General features: G+C 34.9%; 3 protein-coding genes across 6 annotated transcripts; 1 reads left to right on the top strand and 2 right to left on the bottom strand.

Annotated features, from left to right (window-relative positions):
- Positions 1-3,954: 3,954 nt before the first annotated feature.
- LOC113872070 (probable protein phosphatase 2C 71) lies at positions 3,955-15,239 on the bottom strand. 4 transcript variants are annotated; one of them, XM_027509327.1, is made up of 11 exons: positions 14,878-15,239; positions 14,339-14,727; positions 14,191-14,248; positions 13,700-14,073; positions 13,408-13,538; positions 12,942-13,008; positions 11,863-11,950; positions 11,339-11,508; positions 5,312-5,455; positions 4,924-5,052; positions 3,959-4,315 (listed from the first exon to the last, which is right to left on the bottom strand). In XM_027509327.1, exons 1-11 carry the CDS (start codon positions 15,083-15,085, stop codon positions 4,154-4,156), a joined length of 1,920 nt encoding a protein of 639 aa, XP_027365128.1. In that variant the 5' UTR covers positions 15,086-15,239; the 3' UTR covers positions 3,959-4,153. The 4 variants fall into 4 exon arrangements, 3 of the variants coding, with proteins under 3 accessions (XP_027365128.1, XP_027365119.1, XP_027365110.1); XR_003505835.1 differs by having other exon boundaries at positions 3,955-4,315; positions 11,863-11,940; positions 13,700-14,111; positions 14,191-14,727; positions 14,878-15,160; XM_027509318.1 differs by having other exon boundaries at positions 3,960-4,315; positions 14,191-14,727.
- A 1,051-nt stretch (positions 15,240-16,290) lies between these two features.
- Positions 16,291-20,505, top strand: LOC113845949 (chlorophyll a-b binding protein CP24 10A, chloroplastic). Its single transcript, XM_027473699.1, has 2 exons — positions 16,291-16,645; positions 16,742-20,505. The coding sequence occupies exons 1-2, from the start codon at positions 16,419-16,421 to the stop codon at positions 17,289-17,291; spliced, it is 777 nt and encodes a 258-aa protein (XP_027329500.1). The 5' UTR covers positions 16,291-16,418; the 3' UTR covers positions 17,292-20,505.
- Positions 17,762-21,286, bottom strand: LOC113845955 (3-hydroxyacyl-[acyl-carrier-protein] dehydratase FabZ-like). The gene is made up of 4 exons (XM_027473711.1): positions 20,870-21,286; positions 20,715-20,775; positions 20,501-20,645; positions 17,762-18,151 (listed from the first exon to the last, which is right to left on the bottom strand). Exons 1-4 carry the CDS (start codon positions 21,075-21,077, stop codon positions 17,903-17,905), a joined length of 663 nt encoding a protein of 220 aa, XP_027329512.1. The 5' UTR covers positions 21,078-21,286; the 3' UTR covers positions 17,762-17,902.
- Positions 21,287-21,799: the final 513 nt, after the last annotated feature.

Below are 21,799 nucleotides of genomic sequence, written 5' to 3' on the forward strand. Positions count from 1 at the left end.
AGGTTGGGTCATCCACTTTTGTTTCTTTGCAGTTAGCAGATCGATCTATCACTTATCCCGAAGAAATAGTGAAAAATGTGTTTGTAAAGGTTGGAGAACTCTTATTTCCTGCAGATTTTGTGGTGCTTGACATGGAGGAGAATGGTGATATTCCCATCATCCTAGGTAGATTGTTCTTAGCCATTGCTAGAGCCCTTATAGATGTTCAAAAAGGAGAGCTCGAGTAGAGGATGAGGAAGTTGTTTTTCAAGTTTTTAATTCTCTAAAGTACCCTTTTAGCCAAGAATCCTGCAACTTTGTGAGCACTGTGAATGTTGCTTCTCCTCCTCCAATTTATTTGAAGAATAGAACCCTAAGAAGAAGGCTAAGGAGGAAGCAATCTAAGAAGAAGAAAAGACAAAAGCTCAAACAATCCATTAATAAGCCTCCTGATTTAGAGCTTAAATTTCCTTCTCTTTTTTTAATCTTCATCATATGAATAATTTTTTTTATGTAATAGGTGTTGGGGAGGTGAAGTTGTTAGGAAGATAATTACGTACCAAGGAAGTTACCTCTAAAACTCATGTCTTCTTCCCACCGTGATTTAACAAGAACATCAGGCTCGTGATGTTAAACAAGCGCTCCTAGGAGGCAACCTGTATCTTTTATTTTATTTTATTTTATTTAAATTTTATTTCTTTTTGTTTATTTTAATTTGCTATTATTATTTATTTTTAGGATGAAGAATAAGATATTAGAAGCTTGAAGGAGCTGAGTTGATTTTTCCTGTGCATAATTTTGAGCTCTGAATAACAAGTACGCCCGTGCTACATGTATACATGGTTGTGCATGATGACGCAGTTGAGCAAGAAAGCTCCATATTATAAGCATGGGCATGCATATGATTTTAGCATGGTCATGCTTCCTCACTAGAAGACGTCGCGCCCAAACTTATCAGGAAATCTTTTTTTCTTTATGTTGTTTTAATTGTCCTTTCTGCATGCATTTAATTTTATTTTTTTTCAAACATTGAGGACAATGTTTTGCTTTAAGTATGAGAGAGTGGTTCTCAATTATATGATTTTTATTGCATGTTCTTAAGTAAAGTGTTCGTGATATTTTTTATGATAATTTGAAACTTTTTCTCTTAAGGAGCACAATTTTTCCAAATAGAATAGCATGTTGAGTGATTATTATTGGCATTATATTTGAAAACTAATAATTAGCTAAGGTCCTTATTTTTCTGCTCTACTTTAAACTTTAACCCACAAATGTGAGTTTTTGAGCCTTAAAAGGGATTTTTATCCTAATTTAATTAATTGTACCCCTTTCCTCATTGTGTTGTGTGATTATCTCCTTAGGATTTGTGCTTTAGAACTTGACTTGTAATCGACTTGAGACTAAACTTTTTTTAATTGCATTAATGTGATTGAGGCATAATAGGATTTTTTTTATTCTTGACTTTCAACATGTTTGAGATATAACTAATTGTCCACTTTGAGCTTTATTGATTTTTTTTATCTCTTACATTAAATTTATAATATATTGTGATGACCTTGAGTTTATAAATGGAGCAATGGAGTTGTTGAATTGTTTGACAATTCTCCTCTATATCTCTCATGTGTAAAAAGAAAGAAAGTACGAAAAAAAAAGTTATATATGAATGAAAGGAGAGAGGAGTAAAAATATTGTTTGCATAAAAAAGAATATATATATATATATATATATATATATTACTCTCGAAGCTTCATTTATAAACTTAAGGGATACTTGTACTTTTTATAATTTATTATCTCTTTGTATACCCCTTCCTTTCATTTATCTCATCTCAATTATTATAACACTTGGCCACATTATAACCTGAAAAAGACTTTATGATTTTTACGTGCATTTAATTTATTTAATGGAAAGTCGATTTATAGTCAAGCTTATGGTAGTACATTTTTTTTGAAAAATTGAGTGATATCTTATTTTATCCTTAGTGAAAACAGAAAGTAGAGTAACTTAGTTTTATGTCTGAGTAAAAAGTATAGAAATATAAGAGTCTAATTAGGAGTCCTTTTGATTGTTTATACTCAGTTATATCACTCTTGTTACTCTTTTTATCTCCTTTATCTCAAGTTTCTTGTGTAGTATTATATTTCAAGTTATTTTGTTATTCTTTTAACCAGCATTTTGCTTGAGGACGACTCATATATTTATGTTTAGTCTTTATTTTAATTGAATTTTACACTAATTTATATGTTAAATGTGCAGTTTAGTACAAAGAGGTCACAAGTGATTTTTGGATGCATTTTAGGCCTAAATTAGTGAAAGATCAAAGCTTCGCAACAGTCAGCACGCCCAAGCTCAATTATAAAGAGCTTTTAAGGTTTTTAAACTCTATAAAAGAGATACCTCAGATATCTTAGAAGACGTCATTTACATCTTGTCTTTCACTCTTCGATATATCTTTTATCTTATCTCTCTTGCATGGGATCGTTCGTATACTCTTGATGGGACTTGGAGCTTCAGGCGACCGTACTTGAAGACTGAGAAATCATCTCTTTCTAGTTTGCTTTTCTCTATGGCTTTGTTTACGATTGTTTTAGTTCTTCTCTTTAGCATGAGTAACTAAGTTCATAACTAGGACAATGAGAACTATTGTTCATGAATTTATGAGATTTTAAAGTTTGAATCTATATTTAGTTTCTGTTCATGATTAGCTTTTATCTTATTGCGCATAATTATAATTCTAATTAATTATATCGTCAAGCGACCGTATATCAATTAGTTAATAGATCTATAGGATAAAACGAAACAAATGATTAAGCGGACCAAATCAATCTTTCTCTCCCAATCATTATTAAATTAACAAGTTCATATGTGTTTTATGCTTTCTTTAATTGATGTATTGCATGATCATTAGGGATATTAATTTGAAAAAAAGAATATTAGTATTGCATAATCATTAGATATTAATAGTATTTGTATGAATGATTGGTGATCACAAGGAAATCAAATTTAGAGTTAAACGAAAAAATAACATAAAGGATTGAATGAGAAAACTCATATGCCCTAAGTTCCTCTCTTATAAGTTTAACTAAGACGTGTGTTGTGTTATTTGCCTTTATTTATGATTAATTTTATAGTTAAATTCTAGTTCTTACTTAACTTTATATCTTTTAAGCTCAAACAATTGAATTAAGAAATTCTTGTTAATTAAAAATAATTTCTGTGAGACGATAACTTGAGAACTCTTTTTTAAAATCCTTTATTACTTTTTAACGGGTACATTTGCCCATGAACAACATTCTTTATATCTTTTCTACTTTTTTCCTCTTATTTTATTTAATAAAACAATTACTTCGTAAATTTTAAATAACATCTACAAAAATTTTATCAATTATAAAAAATAAATTACTACCCTTGTATGCACGAATAAATTATTTACATTATTTCTATATTATTTACCTTCTTCAAATTATTTTTTATAAAACTATAACAATTTTTAAACAATTAAAATAAATAATAAATAATTTAAATAAAATACTACCTTAAAATCTGAATTTCTACAAATTTTAAAACTTATAATAAATAAATATTTTTAAAAATATAAAATTAGAAATTGTATTAACTTCAATGTTTCTCAAATGTCTTTAGCTGTCAATCTTTTGATTTATATCACTCATCTTGACACGATGGATTAGTTCTTAATAAATTCTATTTTTGAAATATTTTTTAAATATGTATTATTAAAATAAAAAAAGTCAAAACTAAATGAAAAGGTAATTACTAATTAATTGTGTATTTTTATTATAACACAACATATCTAATATTTAATATATCATTTAAAAAAAAGAAGATCAACCACGATAAAATGACGTAACAAGAAAGATTAGATCCAGTAGCTTTTGATGGCTCACTAAAGAATTGTTCTTTCTCTGCTCAAACAAAACCACCATATTCTATAACAGTCCTTACGGTACATTCTATAAAGGCGACTGAAAACTATATTACTATACATTTCGGAATCATAAAATGTTATTGTCATATGCTTCAAGGACCGAACAATCCATAAATAAGTGGCAAAAATCATGAGAAAAATTACAGATCTTCAGCATCATGATAAATTTACAAAACTGTTGGTATGTACACAGAGAAAATAGATAACATGAGAAGAAGTGAGAAAGAGCTATCTAATTTGAACTAATGAGACTATAACTGTTACACCATCAAGCTTGCCACCACTATATCCCACATAGCCCACAGCCTGAGCTGTATCAGCAAAAGGGCTTCTTGTGAAAGTTGATCTTCCAACCTCTTGTGCCCTCATGGCCAACAAATCTGCTATTTCCTGCAAGTTACCCATACATGAAAGCATAAGCTGCCAAGAAATTTAGACTCCAGAAGAAAGAGTTTGATTAGCACATGGTGCACCAGATATTGACAACGATTTTGAAGAGATACGTTTCAACAGGGTATTTTACTATAGAATATAATTCTAAAACACTGCCTAAAAGGAAAAGATAATAAGTGAGTAAAAGGTTGTGCTGGATCTTATAGATGACTATTGAAATGTATTCTCTAATTTTTTTTTGTCAACAAGATTTCAAAAGAAGAGAAAGAACTTGTTGCTCGAAAATTTCAAAAGTCAAAAATAAAAATGAATTATTTATAAAGATTCTAAACCAATCTCATTTTGTATTCAGAATGAACTTTCGCATGTCACTTAACGTGACAAATCATTGTTGCGTTACTTAATTTTAATGTCTCAATGACTAATGTGATTGATAATTATTAATTCCAAATACTAAAATTTCAAATTTCAAATTTCAAATTTAGGAGATTTATTTGAAGGACATTTCATATTTTGAGGACTAAAGTGAATGTTTATTCTTTTATAAAGTGTTAAGAAGAAAATGCTTAAATAAAAAGGGAAAGATAGACAGGCCCAAAATATACCTGAGGTGTCAAGCTAGCTTGGAGTGATTTTGATATAATTGATGCTATTTCTTGCTCATACAGATTGTCAAAAAGGCCATTTGTGGCAGTTACTACCACATCACCATCATGTAGATCGATCATGTAATCCTGAAACACATTTTACTTGAATTGTTATCCTAATAAATCAAATATATCGAAACTAATGTTGTAGGTTTACAGAGATATGAATTAATTAGTAATATAAAATCCTCCTTTTCCACTTCTAAACTATTGAGCCTCACTATTCAAACGAAGCATACCCAAAAGCTCATGGCTACAGGAGAAAGTTGGATGAATAATGTTTTCAAATATTTATCATATCGGGTGAATATGACAAAATGCGGCAGGTTAGAGATAGATTACATACCTCAATGAGATCTGAGGGATCCTCACCTTTTACTATCTGAAATGGAAAATTGAATTCATGAAACATGGGAGTTGATTTTTTAAAGATGGAACCATCTCTTATAATGATAAATCCAGTGTTCCCAACATTGGCTGCATGGAGGACCTGCAAATAAATTGCTATAGGTAATTCATACTTGAAAAATGTACTATATGGGGTAGGTTTACATTTATACATTTCTGGTTTCTGAGCACATACAACCCAAAAGTAAATGCAATTGTCTGCAACCTGAGATTTAAGTGACCCAGAAACAGAATTAATCTGTGCTTTGGATAAAGTAATGGGATACTTGCACTAAATGTTTTTTCATATTACTTAAGTATAATATGTACAAACATAATAACATGCAAAACAATGATATGGGCCCCAAACCTGCAAATGAAACAGTCATTTCAAAAGCTTAAGGTGCAACAAAATAGGACAAAAATGCAGTCAGAACATAAGCTCCCCCCCCCCCCATCAAAAAAAGAAACTAAAGAAAAACCTCCAAAAAATTCCCAAGTGACCTACGTAGCTTTGGTCCTGACTCAAGGAAAGTAATAGATACTGATGGGCCTCGACAAAAAGGGCCTCCATTGAAGACCTACGAGCGGAGGAAGGGTAAGATAGGAAGTATTGGGAAGGAGACGGTGATACAGGAAGTTGTTATTTCAGTTAGTAATTAGTTTGTTAGATTTACTGCTATATATAGCAGATTGTAAAGAATAGCTGGCATTCATTTTTTCAATTGTAATTCTGGAACTCCATTAATTCAATAAAACTACTGCTGTTCGGATTCCATTCTTTCTCTGGATTCCCTACTTCTTCTCTTGGTTCTTTTTCGAGGTTCATTAATCCTACCTAGAAGAACCCTATCAATTGGTATCAGACGGTAACCTTCCAACCACGTTTTCGCCATGGCCGATAACACCCGCTCTGTCTGTGAAGATTTTGAAAGCTTCAAGGCTTCCATGGAGACGCGTTTTTTGGATATGGGAACGTCATTGGAGGCCCGATTCATGGATATTGGGGCTTCATTGAAGCACAGTCTTGAAGAGATGTTCCGTAACCGTGACACCCACGCTTTTTCTAGTAATGGTACTCAATCTCGCCCTTACTCTTGTCATACACGGTTGGCTCGGCTGGATTTTCCTCGCTTCAATGGTGATGGTGTGAAGCAATGGTTAATCCAATGTGAAACCTTCTTTTCCGTCGATGGTACACCGGAGGATTACAAGGTTCGGTTGGCAGTGGTTCATTTCGAAGGCAAGGCTCTGCAGTGGCACAGTGCCTATGTCAAGAACGTAGGTTTACCGAATCTTCCATCTTGGGATGAGTACACAAAGATCTTGATTGCTCGTTTTGGTGAAGTATGCGAAGATCTTATGGCTGAATTGATGAGATTAAGGCAAAAGAATTCTGTTCAGGATTATCATGAAGCTTTTGATCGATTAGTTTCTCAAGTGGAGCTCTCTGAAGCCAATCAATTGAGTTGTTTTTTGGGTGGATTGAAGCAGGATGTACAGATGATGGTAAGGATGTTCCAACCCACCTCTGTGATGAAAGCTTTTTCGTTGGCCAAGATGTATGAATCTGCAAACAACACTCATTACCAACCTAAACTATTTCCCAAACAAAATACACCACCATTATTACCTAATCCTCCCAAAAACCTGGAACTCAATCGACCAAAATTACAAGCTTCTAGAAGTTTAACCCCTGCCTATATGAATGAAAGGCGAGCTAAAGGTCTCTGCTACTTTTGTGATGAGCCATTCACTCCGGCTCATAGCCTGACTCACAAGAAATTACAGATTCATGTCTTGGAGTTAGATGAGGTCACTGATTCTGATGAAGAAACTCCAACCTCGACAGATATAGAGGAACCTTTAATTTCAGTTACTGCCTTGACTGGAGTTACTAACTTTAGAACTATGAGGGTCACTGGTCTATTCAAAAAGAGACCTCTACATATCTTAATTGACAGTGGAAGCACTCATAATTTCTTGGATGTTCACTTGGCTAAGAAATTAGGATGTCGGATTGTTAACATGGATCCTTTGAGTGTCACTGTGGCTGATGGTGCTAGGGTGCAAATCAACAGTATGGTCAAAGAATTTACTTGGATGCTGCATAATACATCCTTCAAATCTGACATGTTGCTGTTACCCTTGGGATGTTGTGACATGGTGCTTGGTATAGAATGGTTGATTACATTAGGGGATATCATTTGGAACTTTGAGAAGTTGACCATGGAGTTTGTTGTGCATGGTAGGAGGCTTGTCTTGAGGGGCACCACAGGTACAGGAATTAAGACAATCAGACAGCAGCGATTACATAAGTCCCTTTCAACTGGAGTTTAAGTCTCCCTGTTACAGGTGTGTGAGACAGGAGAAGGTGCTTTATTGCAATCTTTATCACCTCATGCTGATTCCATTACTGTTCCTGCCAGCATTGAGAAGTTGCTGCTGGATTTTCAAGATGTATTTCAAGAACCAACTACTCTTCCCCCTAAAAGAGCTGAGCATGATCATAAAATTCCGCTGGTTCAAGGCACAAATCCTGTGAATAGAAGGCCCTATAGATATGCAAAGCAACAAAAAGACATCATTGATGGAATCATATTGGAGTACTTGAAATCTGGCATCATTCAGAACAGTAGCAGCTCTTACTCTAGTCCAGTTGTTTTGGTTGGAAAAAAAGATGGTGGCTGGAGACTTTGTATAGATTACAGGGAATTGAATGAAGGGACAATAAAAAACAGGTTTCCTATTCCTCTAGTAGATGACCTGTTGGATGAGTTACATGGTTCCAAAATCTTTTCTAAAATTGATCTGCGGTCTGGGTACAATCAAGTTCGTATGGCTGAAGAGGATGTGCACAAGACAACTTTTAAGACTCACTCAGGGCATTATGAGTACTTGGTTATGCCCTTTGGACTGACAAATGCCCCTGCCACTTTTCAAGGGCTCATGAATGCTGTATTTCAGGAATTCTTAAGGAAATTTGTCTTGATATTTTTTGATGATATTTTAGTATATAGCACTTGTCTTGAGGATCATTTGAATCATTTATACCAAGTTCTGTCCACTATAAGAAACCATTCCCTATTTGCCAAGAAATCCAAGTGCTATTTTGGAGTTGGAAGGGTGGAGTATTTGGGGCATTTCATCACAACAGAAGGTGTTGCCACAGATCCTGCTAAGATAATGGCTGTGCAACAGTGGGCCTTACCTCGGTCTGTGAAGCAATTAAGAGGATTCTTGGGATTAGCGGGCTACTATAGACGATTTGTCAACCGATATAGCACCATAGCCAGACCATTGCATGACATGCTCAAGAAGGATGGATTTTCTTGGACAGAGGAAGCTAAGTGTGCTTTTCAGGAATTAAAAACTCAATTGAGCAAAGCACCAATTCTGGCCTTACCTAATTTTTCTAAGGAGTTTGTGCTTGAGGTAGATGCATCTGGACAAGGAGTTGGAGCTGTTTTAATGCAGGATCGTCATCCCATAGCCTACATTAGTAGGAGCTTTAATCAGCAGCAGCAAGCACTTTCAACCTATGAAAAGGAACTGCTAGGAGTTGTGTTTGCAGTCCAGAAATGGAGGCACTACTTACTGCCTAAGAAGTTCACTATAAGGACCGATCATCAAAGCTTAAAGTACATCTTGGATCAAAGGTTGTCTACAGCATTCCAGCAGAAATGGCTAATTAAACTGATGGAGTTTGATTTCAATATTGAATACAAACAAGGGCGTGAGAATGTAGCTGCTGATGCATTATCAAGGATACAGTATTCAGCTCTATTAGTTCATCAACCTACTTCTGAACTACTGAATACAATTAAAAACACTTGGCAAACTGATGAAGATTTACAAAGAATCATCAATGAGTTGCAGGCTGACAGTGCTACTCATAGACATTTTTCTTGGCAGAGGGGAGAGCTGAGAAGGAAAGGGAGATTGGTAGTTGGTAAAGACCAAGAAGTAAGAAAACAGATTCTGGTATGGTTACATGCTACTGCTTGTGGAGGACATTCTGGCAGAGATTCTACTCTTCACAGGGTAAAATCAGTAGTATATTGGAAGGGTATGACTAAGGATGTTAGGAGATTTGTACAACAATGCCAAGTGTGCCAGCGAAACAAGTATGATACTACTGCATCACCTGGTTTGCTGCAACCATTACCAGTTCCAGACCACATATGGCAGCATATTACCATGGATTTTATAGAGGGATTACCTAACTCTTTTGGTAAGCAAGTCATCTTTGTAGTAGTTGATTTATTGAGCAAAGCAGCCCACTTTATGGCCTTACAACACCCTTACACAGCTGCAACAGTAGCCCAATGCTTCTTGGATAATGTTTTCAAACTACATGGGTTTCCTGCTACCATTACAAGTGACAGAGATTCTGTGTTTGTAAGCCAATTTTGGAAGGAGTTTATGGCATTTTAAGGTGTTCAAATCCAGCTTTCTACTGCTTACCATCCTCAAACAGATGGTCAAACAGAAGTAGTTAACAGATGTGTTGAAACATACCTGAGGTGTATGTGCTGTGATGAACCTAAACAGTGGTCCAAATGGCTTCCTTTGGCTGAATGGTGGTATAATATCACATATCACAGTTCTATAAAGACTAGTCCCTATGAAATTGTGTATGGACAGACTCCTCCTACTTATTTACCATATCTTCCAGGTGAGTCTAAGGTGGAGTTAGTGGATAGAAGTTTACAGAAGAGAGAGGAAATGCTTAAGCTGGCCAAGTTTCATATGAAAAGAGCACAAGAGAGGATGAAACAGTTGGCAGATAAACATAGATCAGAAAGGGAATTTCAGATTGGCGATTTGGTCTTTGTCAAGCTTCATCCATATAGACAAATTTCTGTAGCATTTAGAAGTACTGCAAAGCTGGCTCCTAAATACTATGGACCTTATCCAGTCCTTGAAAAGATTGGTGCTGTGGCTTATAGAGTGCAATTACCAGCTAATTCCTTGATACATAATGTCTTTCATGTTTCACAACTGAAGAAATCAGTGGGGGAAGCAAACACTTCAGCAGATTGTCCAATATTAGAAGAAGAAGCTGTTATCAAGGAACCTGAGACCATCATTGACAGAACTACTGTGAAGAGGGGCAACAAGGCTGTCACTAAAGTGCTGGTCAAGTGGAAGCATCAGCTGCCTGAAGATGCTACTTGGGAGTTTTATTATGACTTAAAGAAGAAGTTTCCAAACTTCAGTCCTTGAGGACAAGGACTTGCTTAAGGGGAAAGGATTGATACAGGAAGTTGTTATTTCAGTTAGTAATTAGTTTGTTAGATTTACTGCTATATATAGCAGATTGTAAAGAATAGCTGGCATTCATTTTTTCAATTGTAATTCTGGAACTCCATTAATTCAATAAAACTACTGCTGTTCGGATTCCATTCTTTCTCTGGATCCCCTACTTCTTCTCTTGATTCTTTTTCGAGGTTCATTAATCCTACCTAGAAGAACCCTATCAGACGGTTATGCAGGATCATAACAAATTGCATGACAAACTGCATATATGGCAAGAGGAGAGAGAAGAGAAAGATACCGGAATAAGGCCAGGGGAAGACATATTTGAAGGGAGGGAAGGGGGAGAGGGAATAAGGAATCATTTGAGTAATCTGGGGGTGGCTGTTGCCAGTAGACACCAATTTTTGGCTCTTTACTTGTAACCCAGAGTCAGTCCCCTGAATTTGCTTTCATTCAATAACAAAGAGCAGTACCTATCAGATACCTACATAAACAAGGTCATCGATTGGATTGAAGAACTTTTAAAGAGATTCAAAACCAAGTTAAAGATTCCATTGGACTAAGTGGCCAATTTACGAATTTGCCATAATCAACATTTCTGCGAATTAGTAGAAATAGCATTATCAATTGAACTAATAACTCACAATTCACTAAATATTGTACTACCATCCTTCATTTGAGCTAACCCCACTTATCCACTTAGCAAAAACATTTAGTCATTTACCTGTCCGTCAAAATGAGCAACCAAAACAGCAGATGATCCTGGAGATTGTGTATCGGCAGCACTTCTGATGATAACTTCTGCAGGTTTTATAGCAGAAATGTTTTCATAATTTGACACAATATTTTCACATTTTTCCATAAGTTCCCTGATATAAGGTCCAGCATTGCTCCCTGCATAATTTTCTCAGGTGTATAAGTACAGATTAAAACCGAAAAAGACTATAAATCAACTCAATTGGCAAGCTATGAGAAGAGTGTGAGGCAATGGATGATGAGTACATTTTGTTCAGTCCTAACATAAGAAGATAATAAATCCAGGTTCATAATTTATAAAAGGGAGAATAAACATAATTTCAAGAAATGACATTATGTGATTAAATTGGACTGTTGGTGGTTAGTAATAAGCTAACATCCTATATAGAAATTCTGTACCAGAAGACTGCACTTCTTAAGCAGACACACAGAAGGAGTAAGAATGAAGGTGCTGCAGTCTTCATGGATTTCCAAATATTGTAGAAAGGATACCTTCAAGTGACCACTGAGCAACTCCATCAGCCACAGCAAGCCAATTTTGGTTAGAAATTAAATAAGCATCCTCTCGACCTGTCAATGCCTGAAACATGTTATTAGTTGGCTTATTATCATATGTTATTCAGGAGTCAAACCAAACATCACTTAAAATGTAATGCATATGTTCATGATTATAATATACATGCAATAAACATGTCAAATTCTAGGCTAGAAAAGATTTGCACCTTGTTAGTCAAATACTTAAATAGCTAACTAGATCTGAGCAAATTATGCATTTGAGAGCTCCAACATCTAACAACTCGGAAGCCATATCCCGCAGACCAAAAATTCAAGTTTGCCACTCCCCTTCAAGTGTCATGTCCAATACAATTTAACCATTTTCATTTTCTTCTATCTACTGGATATACTCCAGAACTCTCAGATTTATGCATTTATTTATTTGTAACTATCTTTCCATAAAATTGGGTATAACTATCCTCACTTACATCAAACACAATGACGATACCAAAACAAAAACAAGAATGATCAGAATAATGACTGTTTTAAAAGAAAAAATTTATCAAAAAGAAAAGGTTGAAGCAATCAGAAATTTGCAACAGCGATTGATTATTAACCCAGGAGCAAACTAGTATTATAGCCTGGCAAAAATTTAGGGGTCATTTGGTTTGAAATTTTTTTTTTCTACTTTCATTACTGTTTCACTTTAAATTACAAAAATGCGACTTTGTTTTCATTTTGTTTTCTATTTACAAATATTTGTATAGAGAAGGTGAAGACAACTTTTATTATTTTCATTATTTCCTATATAAAAGTTTTAAAACAAGAAATAAAACAAAAGTTAAGTGACATATTTTTAATAAAAAGTGAAAACAGAAAATAAAAACAAAAAATTTCTAGAAAAACCAAACAGCCCCTAAGAAAATATAACTTAAATCATTCATTTTTTTCCCCAAATTTTGATTTATCTAGCATAATAAAATCCCAACACTCTGCCATTTGTAAGTTTAACATGCTTCATTTTCATCCCTATTGACTGAGCATATCGAGTCAAGATATTGATGTATGGAAGTTACCTTAGAGGGATGAGGCAAGCAAGCAGCACCAGAAACTAAGAAAAGCTCTGTTCCTGAAGATGTTTCCCTGATACATGTAAGTAATCAGCACAAAGAACCATGAAACAGGTGTCAATTTCCAAATTTCAAGAAGTTTGTCAAGCATCAATCCTAGATACTAGCATCTACAATGGTTTTGCTGCATTTTTTTTTTTTTCCTTTTGCTTCAGTAGAATAAAATGACCATATGGAACTATTGGGTTTCATTCTTCACTAACAGAAATGCATTACTTGAACCATATACCACTTATATAACACTTATCATCAAATTCAGTAACTAGATCATGCTCAGAAACGTTCCTTTTGAAGCAAAAGGGAGAAAGTTTTCACGGGTGGGAACACAATTCACTAATCATTGCTGAAGACCACGAAAAAAAAGAGTGAAAATAATTTAGAATACAGAAAAAAGAGAAGATAGTTGATATACCCATGACTATCCATCTCAACTGATTGTATTTGTGGCACAGTAGGATGTGATGTCCTTTCATAATCATTTCTTTCAGTATTGCCAGTATCTATGTCATTTTCCAAATCTGAGGATGGAACCAAGTCATGTAACTAAACACAAAATTAACACAGAAATAATATTAGAAACCATACCATTTGAATTCAGTAAAAAGCAATTCTTGAAGGGATGCTTTATCACTTTAAGGTCAATAAGGTTGGATACCTAAATGTATGCAAACAAACCCATTTGTAAGGAAAGGAATAAGACTAACCATTTCTGACTTTCCCATTTTACTTGCATCAATTGGGTGATCCACGATGAGGCCAGTTGTTTCTTCATCATTAGCAACTTTTTCTGACTCTATAGAAGTGGATACTGGCATGAGTTCACTTAATTCAGCATCAACAGCAACATTCAGGTCATTCGTTGCACTATAACCAACTTGTTCAGACTCTATAGAAGTGGATTCCGGCACCAACTCCCTTAAGTCAGCATCAACACCACCAGTCAGGTCATTCATTCCACCACTATAACCAACTTGTTCAGACTCTAAAGAAGTGGATTCTGGCATCAACTCCCTTAAGTCAGCATCAACACCACCAGTCAGGTTGTCTATTGCTCTATCTACACCATAACCTTGGTCAGCTGTAGAGAGATGAGCAACTTCAATGTTAGCCTTCTACCTGACAGACAGAACAATAACTATTAAAAACTTCAATGGATAATGTTGATTAAGAAGACGCTAATAAGACACAATATCACCTTCTTCTTCCTCTTCAGCTTCCCCAGAATCACTATTCTGATCAGAAAACACATCAGGCTCTGAAGAAACCGTTGAAACAACAACTTCTTCGTGATTATCAACTTCAGAATCTTCATCAACCGCACTCAATACACCATTACACTCAGCATCAACATCTTCCTTTAAAATTTCATGTTGATCATCACCATCCTCTACTGAATCCAACTTGGAATATCCATCGATATTTTGTGAATCATCGATCACAGGTGTCTCTGAGTCATTATCAGAAACAACACTCTCCTTTTCATTTACAGGAAGCTGAGAATTTCGATCAGCAACACCAACTACTAGATTTGAAGAAGATTCAGCTTCCTCCCCCAAATTATGATCAACCTCAACGTTCTTTTCAACACCTTCATCCAACAGAGTTCTAACACCAGCCTTGCCTCCTTCCTCAACACCCTCACGGGTGAGTTTCTCTTTGCCTAATTCATCTATCCTTTCTCTAATCTCGCTGGCATTGCCGAATCGGAATACAAAACTACCATCGGAACACTCTGCCAGAAAAACCAGAAGCTCAAGCAGTAATTGGACAGTTCAGAAATATCAACCAAAAAAAATATCCCACTAACCAAAATGGAAAATTAACACAAACCCAAGAAATAAAATTGAATCAAGTTGGAAATTTTGGGAGTTAAGGCAGATACCAGTTGACGAGAGAATATCAAAATCTTCAGGAACAGGGTTTGAGGGTGAAGTGGCATTGGGAAGCATGTGGGTATGGTGGGTGAAGCTCACCCATCGTTTGGGAAGAGGAATTGGAGCAGAAATTCGAATCCTTCCCGAAGGTTTTAGCGGAAAATTGCCGCATGGAAGCCAAAAACAATGGAAGCTTCTGCAGAAGAGATCAGCCATCTCATCAAGTTTTTATTTTTTATTTTATTATTTTTTTAGTTTTTAGTTATTTTATTAATTGTTTTTCAAGTTTGAAGTTTGTATTAAGGCATGAATAAGTTTGTTGCTGGGTTTTTGAGACTGCAGTGCGAAGACGAGGGTGAAGGAAAGGGACACGTGGATAACAGACACAAACACAGGAATTCCCGAATGCTCTCCACCTTACATGGATTGATATGATTATGCTGTGTATTTCCAAAACAATTTTAAAAAAATCCAACTAATTTTGTAAAGAAGTAAAACATGGATCTAGTAAGGTAAATGTGAATCGTTGCCTCAAGTGCAATGTACTAGTTTTTTTTTTTTAATGTAATAATATTTTTAAAAATTTTTAATACAGTTCTAAAATATTTTTTAATATTTAATATTTATTAATTTATTAATTAATACTTAATCTTATGTTTGCATCAATGAAAATAAAATAGAAAAAATATCATCATTGTAAAAATATTTATATTGTCCACTAATTAAAATATTGTATCTAATTTTTAATTAAGTAATAAAAATTAATATTTTTATTAATATAATAATATATAACTGAATCACAATGTAAAAAGAATTTCACTTCAATACTTTTTAATTAAATTATATATTTTTACCAAGCAATATTTATGTTCTGATTCAAATTCATTCAATGGATAATTTTTCTCCTCCTCATTAATATTTTTTTGTCAAATACTGATCAAGTCTAAATTTAATTGTCATCCACAGGTAATAGTTCTTTCAATTGAAATGTACTCAGTTACTAAACCTAACTAATACTTCTCTCTATCCTTAGACATTTGAATTTTTAAAATTTTTCTTGAGAATTGTATTCACTTCTTTGCTTGTAGTTACATAGATGAGATGCATTTGAAAAGGCGAATATAGCATGATAATGTGAGGTGAAGAAGCACGTCTATGCTCATCAATATCTTGCCTCAATAAGACGGTTTTGTTGGGATCTGCTTGTGTTCCAAATTATTTATCTTTGAAAACATGGACAACAGCAAAAGATAGAAAGACCAAAGTGGAGTGGAATAGGTGGGTGAGTTGTCCACGTGGCTTGAAACAACATGGGATGAGGATGGAGATCTTGTTCCCATTGGTCCGAAATCTATCCACGATTGCTTCAGATTTCTTCTACAGATTTCATTGTCCTACTTGGCCTTCTAATAGACCCCCTAAGATTTTCTCTCACTTCACATCCACTCACTCATAAAATCACTCCAAGTGGTGCATTTGCCAAGTAATCTTGAAAAGCAGCACTTGTTTTCTCACTCTCTCCAGCGAGCTTTATAGAAGGGAAAGAGAGATGGCAGCTGCAACATCTGGTGCTGTTTTAAATGGATTGGGATCTTCATTCTTCTGTGGAGGGAAAAGGAGCCAAACCCTTCTGGCCACTGCCATTGGAGGCAAAGTTGGTGGTGCTGTTACCCCAAGAAGATTCATTGTTGCAGCTGCAGCTGCACCAAAGAAGTCATGGCTCCCTGGTGTTAGAGGTGGTGGGAATTTCGTTGACCCAGAATGGCTTGATGGATCGTGAGTTCACCCAGATACTAAATTTCTCTCTTTTTCACTTGTTTCTCTTCAGAATTTTGACTTATTACTACATGTACAACAATGTTTCAATGGCAGGCTACCGGGTGACTATGGTTTTGACCCTCTAGGCCTTGGTAAGGACCCAGCATTTCTCAAATGGTACAGAGAAGCTGAGCTGATTCATGGAAGGTGGGCAATGGCTGCAGTTGTTGGCATATTTGTGGGGCAGGCATGGAGTGGAATTCCATGGTTTGAGGCTGGAGCTGATCCCAGTGCTATTGCTCCTTTCTCCTTTGGTACTCTTTTGGGAACACAGTTGCTTCTCATGGGGTGGGTTGAGAGCAAGAGATGGGTGGATTTCTTCAATCCAGACTCACAGTCAGTGGAGTGGGCCACTCCATGGTCAAGAACTGCTGAGAACTTTGCAAATGCCACAGGTGATCAAGGCTACCCAGGAGGCAAATTCTTTGACCCCTTGGGCTTGGCTGGAACCATCAAGGATGGGGTTTACATTCCTGATAGAGACAAGCTAGAAAGATTGAAATTGGCTGAGATTAAGCATGCCAGGATTGCTATGTTGGCTATGCTCATTTTCTACTTTGAGGCTGGACAAGGGAAGACCCCCCTTGGTGCTCTTGGCTTGTAAATTAAACCAATTCATGTAGATAATTGAATTGAGAGGCTAGACAGTTGCAAATCAACCTTTGTTTTTTGTTTTTTGTTTTTTTTTTTTTTGTGTGTGTGTGTGTGTGTTACCCCATGACAAATTCAAATTCTATGCACTAATATTGGATGCCTTCTTGTGTCTGTATTGTAATGTAACCATCGTATAAATACTTTCATTTACTTTTCCTTCCCAAACCACCCGTAGTGAAAGTGATACAGGAGACTTGAAAATGAAAAAAATGCGTTTACCCATGTACGTGTAGCCAATTCATACACACTGTTTTAAATATCTTCGTCATATGTAATAGAGTAAAACTGAATGCATAGATTAGATTGACACCAATAAGTACTGTGGAAACAAATCTGGATAAGAGAACATACGGATAGGTGCAAACGGGTTCATCGATCAAAGATTATCTCGCACTAAATAACCAAAGCAAAGCCATATAGAACAAATGTTTAGATAGATTTCATTGAAAAGGCATACATTAAATGTTCACATTGTTGTGCATTCGAAAGCAGAACATTTAATTAAAAGATGAAACAAAATCAACTCTATTCCAGTTTGGAAGGAAGGAATATGTCTACTTATTAACTCCCCATAGCCATCAAAAATTCACCCTCACACACAACATCACCTCCAACAAATGCCTTCCCTTCCATCTTTGCTATTCCAAATCGCTTTTGCAGCTTAGTAAGTGTCATTCTCATAACCAAGGTGTCTCCTGCAATTACAGGCTTACGAAACCGCACTTTATCTATTCCAGCAAAGAAGAAGTTTTCACGAGAACCTCCTACTTCCGGTTGCAACATGACCAAACCACCAACTTGTGCCATTGCCTGCAGCAAAAGACATTTATGTCCACTTTTAAATCAGATTATTACAACACAAATCATACAAGACTTTTCCCCCCTATTCTTTACTTGCATAGATTCCAGATTGACATAGTTCCTGGCCAAATGAAACTTATACAAAGGTTTTTTGGCATACTTACAGCTAATTTAGAAAGTTAGAAACAACAATTGTTCATTTCAATACAAAAGGTCTTTTAGAAGTTGGAACCTAAGCAGTACAGTTCAGTGAATGTAAACAAGCCTGACCATCTAACAAGTAATCATAAGTAATTGTATGCTGATCCAATCAAGATGAAAGAAGATACAAATACCAGTTTTATATACAAGGGTCCAGGTTAGATAAACTTCTGAACAAACACAAGAAATAAAAAATAAAAATAAAAATAAAATAAGGAGGTAAAATAAAAAAAAACTTCTCTCACAAGTTAAAATCAACATAGATGCCTCGAGTTTTGAAGAATACAAATGAGAGAGCTTCCAAAAATGTAGAGGTGCAAAAGTTGATTTCAACTTATGAGAGAAGTTTGATTCATTTACTTCCTAATTTTCTTCTCCTGAAAAGTTTATCCAAACTGAACCTATATTTGGGCTCTTGCAGATGTTCTTATCAGTTATCACATTTACAATGGCAAAATCTAAGCTAGACAGTAGACAGCACATCTAGGGACAAACTGTCATTTGAATATAATGCACTCAACCCAGCAAAATGCATGCATATTAGTATTTAGTACTACAATTAAATTTCATTTCCTATTAAAGTAAGAACTGCAGATGCCATAGAGGAGATGTCTATGTTTAACTCAATAGGTAGATATGTCTAAGCTACATATATGATCTTGATCAGGTAGATATTAGTTATTGACAAGTATCAGAATCTAGCATGGAACCATGGAGGAACATGCTCCTTTACAAAAGAAGAGCTAAAAGTATTGCTACCTAAAACTACTACTTGAAAAAAAAAGATCCATGCAAACATTCAAAAGCTATGAAAACAGGCCAGGAAGGATCATGTTCTACACATGGCCCCAACAACATTATTTATGAACAATTAATACATATATACAGCACCTGTGTACTTGACAGCTCTGGCTAAAAACAGGAGTCGGGGAGCATGCCAAACATGTAAACCAAGTCAAGAATTTTTCACTTACAAATCCCAATTAGAACTCATGGTCCAAGAACTACAAGATCATTTAAAAATTCCTATCCCATGTGACTACAAATATTTCTCCTCTAGTTCAAGCCTTTTTTTACCCTTTGTCGGTTGACACAAAGCATGCATAATAAAGAAGTTCATTCTTTTAGCGCATTTTCAATTTATGACAAAATATGTAATAAAGAGAATACATATAGGAAAAAACTTACATTTACCATATCCAGTACTACAAGCATGACTACACTGGCAAGGAGACATATATGGTAACAGTGAGATTATAATAATAACATTGTTTCTTTTTGTAGAAGAAAACAGTAAAATTTACAGCTTCATACAGCAAGCAAGAAGGTATTAAATGATGAAAGACATTGACTGCAACTTCTTCAAATTTATCACAAATTATCATTCATGTTTAGGCAAATTAATAGGCTCTCTCATTTGCTGCTACTGTTAGACCTCTTTAACAGATGGTGCACTTTTTAATTTGCACATTGGTCTAGTTGGATAAACTTCTCAATAAGGACTTATAGGAGTCAAATAGTAAGTAGTAAAATGAATTAAACTCCTCCCATAAATTAAAAATAACTTATGCTTCTCTATTTGTTAAAAAGTTATCGCATTTTACTTCTCGGAATCTTGAAGAGTATAAATTTTCATTTAACTTATGAAAAAAATCTTATTCATTTTTTGTATTAACTATTTTTTTCCTATAAGTACTTCTCTAGAAGTTAATCCAAATTGGATTATTGTCACTGCAAGCAATCACACCAGCATGAATCAATTAAGAGAGGTTTACTAGAACTAAGTTAATTTAATCTACTCTGTCAGTTGCCTGATATGATTATGCTTAAATTTTTTTAAAGAATCTCCACTCCAGCTGCAAATAAACAAGCTTCACAAACATAAAAGAGTCTAGGATAATTGCAACCATGACACTTCATGGTTTAAACAAATGGATATATTCAAGCAAAGCAATATATATGGACGATATATCACAACCTTTATACAACTAAATTAAAGTCTAGACATTGTAACAAATGGATATTCCATTTTGTTTGATCCAATAAACAGCTAACCACAGTGAAAAAACACAAGAATTATCATCCCATGTTTACAGAGAAGACAAGGGCAACATAATAAATAAGGAAGAGGGATAAGAAAAAGGTAAAGTTCAGTACCTCAACCATTAGAACACCAGGCATGATTGGCCTTTCTGGAAAATGTCCAGGGAAGAAGTTGTCATTAATTGTGACGTTCTTTATGGCCACTGCAGAAACTCCGGGGTTGTATTCAATCACTCTATCTACCAGAAGAAAAGGAAACCTGAAAGAAGAAACGGTGAATGAGAATTATTAATAAAAAAAATTACAAAATGAGAAATTTTTGGAGTACCTGTGGGGCAAAATCTCACGAATCTGATTAATATCCATCACGGTTGGGAATGCAGGATACCCTGCAAAAACAAAACGTGCAATGCAATGTAATTGCTTATAAAAAAAGAGAAGCACTGAAAAAAGGAATCAAAAGGACAAAAGCAAAAGGCATACTCAATTCAATGGGGGTATCTCCTTGAGGAGCATTAGCAGCATCAGAGGAACAAAAGGTGGTGAGTGATCTCGTTTTCCTCAATGGAGGAATGGGATGGGATCTGGTGTTGGGGCATTTGAGGAGTGAAAAATTGGGTTGAGAGGAAATGGGTTTGGAAGGAGGAGAGAAGGGAGAAAGCAAAGCGTTGGAGAGAGCAGAGGCTGCCATTGGAGCTTTGAAGTGTGAAGGAAAAGCCCCACAACACAGCTTGCTATAGTAAATGTAATCCTAACTGAGAGAGAGTACTGTGTTGTGTATGTGTGTACGCTGATTAATGCTAAATGAAAGGCGACATAAACAAGGAAGTGTGAAGTTAAAGGCTGCAATTGCGAAGTGCAAATTGCTACTTTTTCAGTTTCAGTTAGGGCGGAGCCTCCCACGTTGTCTGTTTTTCATCGTTAGATAAAAACACTCACTATGTTAGGTACTATTGCAATCCAACCCAAATCTCACTCTGCTGGGCTTGGATCTCTTCCAAGCCCATTAAAAACTTAACACTTCTTTTATTAATTTTTATTGGCCCAAAAATATTAGCCCATTTTTTAACTTCAGTAAATCTTTAAATGATGTATAATTGAGAATATTTTTTGTAATATAAAATTTTAAAATATTTATCGAATGTAAAAAAAGTTGTCGAGATTATAAAAAATATGTATAATTAATTTAAAATAAAATTTGGAAAAATGAAAAAGCATATTTCATTGTTTAGAAGAGAATATATATATATATATATATATATATGAAAAAATTAAGTCACTCTTAAAAGAATATACTTTGATATAAATTGATAAGATTCAGGAGAAAAATGTTAATATGAACAATTAAAACTGATTAATTTGAAAATATAGGAATTTAGAGATATGAAGATATTTTCAACATACAAAAAATTA

Source organism: Abrus precatorius, unplaced genomic scaffold (assembly GCF_003935025.1).
Source record: "Abrus precatorius isolate BTA unplaced genomic scaffold, Abrus_2018 Scaffold10, whole genome shotgun sequence".
Taxonomy (NCBI): domain Eukaryota; kingdom Viridiplantae; phylum Streptophyta; class Magnoliopsida; order Fabales; family Fabaceae; genus Abrus; species Abrus precatorius.

What these genes read in the sequence shown, in the direction of transcription:
- LOC113872070 (XM_027509309.1), bottom strand. Translation starts at nt 15,085, where the DNA reads ATGGCTGATCTCTTCTGCAGAAGCTTCCATTGTTTTTGGCTTCCATGC. An exon ending in CCTCATCCCTCTAAGGTAAC is followed by an intron (nt 11,979 to 12,936) that starts TTCCATACATCA and finishes AATAACATATGA; the next exon opens with TAATAAGCCAACTAATAACA. An exon ending in AAGCTAGCTTGACACCTCAG is followed by an intron (nt 4,316 to 4,923) that starts GTATATTTTGGG and finishes GGTAACTTGCAG; the next exon opens with GAAATAGCAGATTTGTTGGC.
- LOC113845955 (XM_027473711.1), bottom strand. Translation starts at nt 21,077, where the DNA reads ATGGCAGCCTCTGCTCTCTCCAACGCTTTGCTTTCTCCCTTCTCTCCT. An exon ending in AGATACCCCCATTGAATTGA is followed by an intron (nt 20,776 to 20,869) that starts GTATGCCTTTTG and finishes TTGTTTTTGCAG; the next exon opens with GGTATCCTGCATTCCCAACC. An exon ending in CGTGAGATTTTGCCCCACAG is followed by an intron (nt 20,646 to 20,714) that starts GTACTCCAAAAA and finishes TTCTTCTTTCAG; the next exon opens with GTTTCCTTTTCTTCTGGTAG.
- LOC113845949 (XM_027473699.1), top strand. Translation starts at nt 16,419, where the DNA reads ATGGCAGCTGCAACATCTGGTGCTGTTTTAAATGGATTGGGATCTTCA. An exon ending in CCAGAATGGCTTGATGGATC is followed by an intron (nt 16,646 to 16,741) that starts GTGAGTTCACCC and finishes TTTCAATGGCAG; the next exon opens with GCTACCGGGTGACTATGGTT.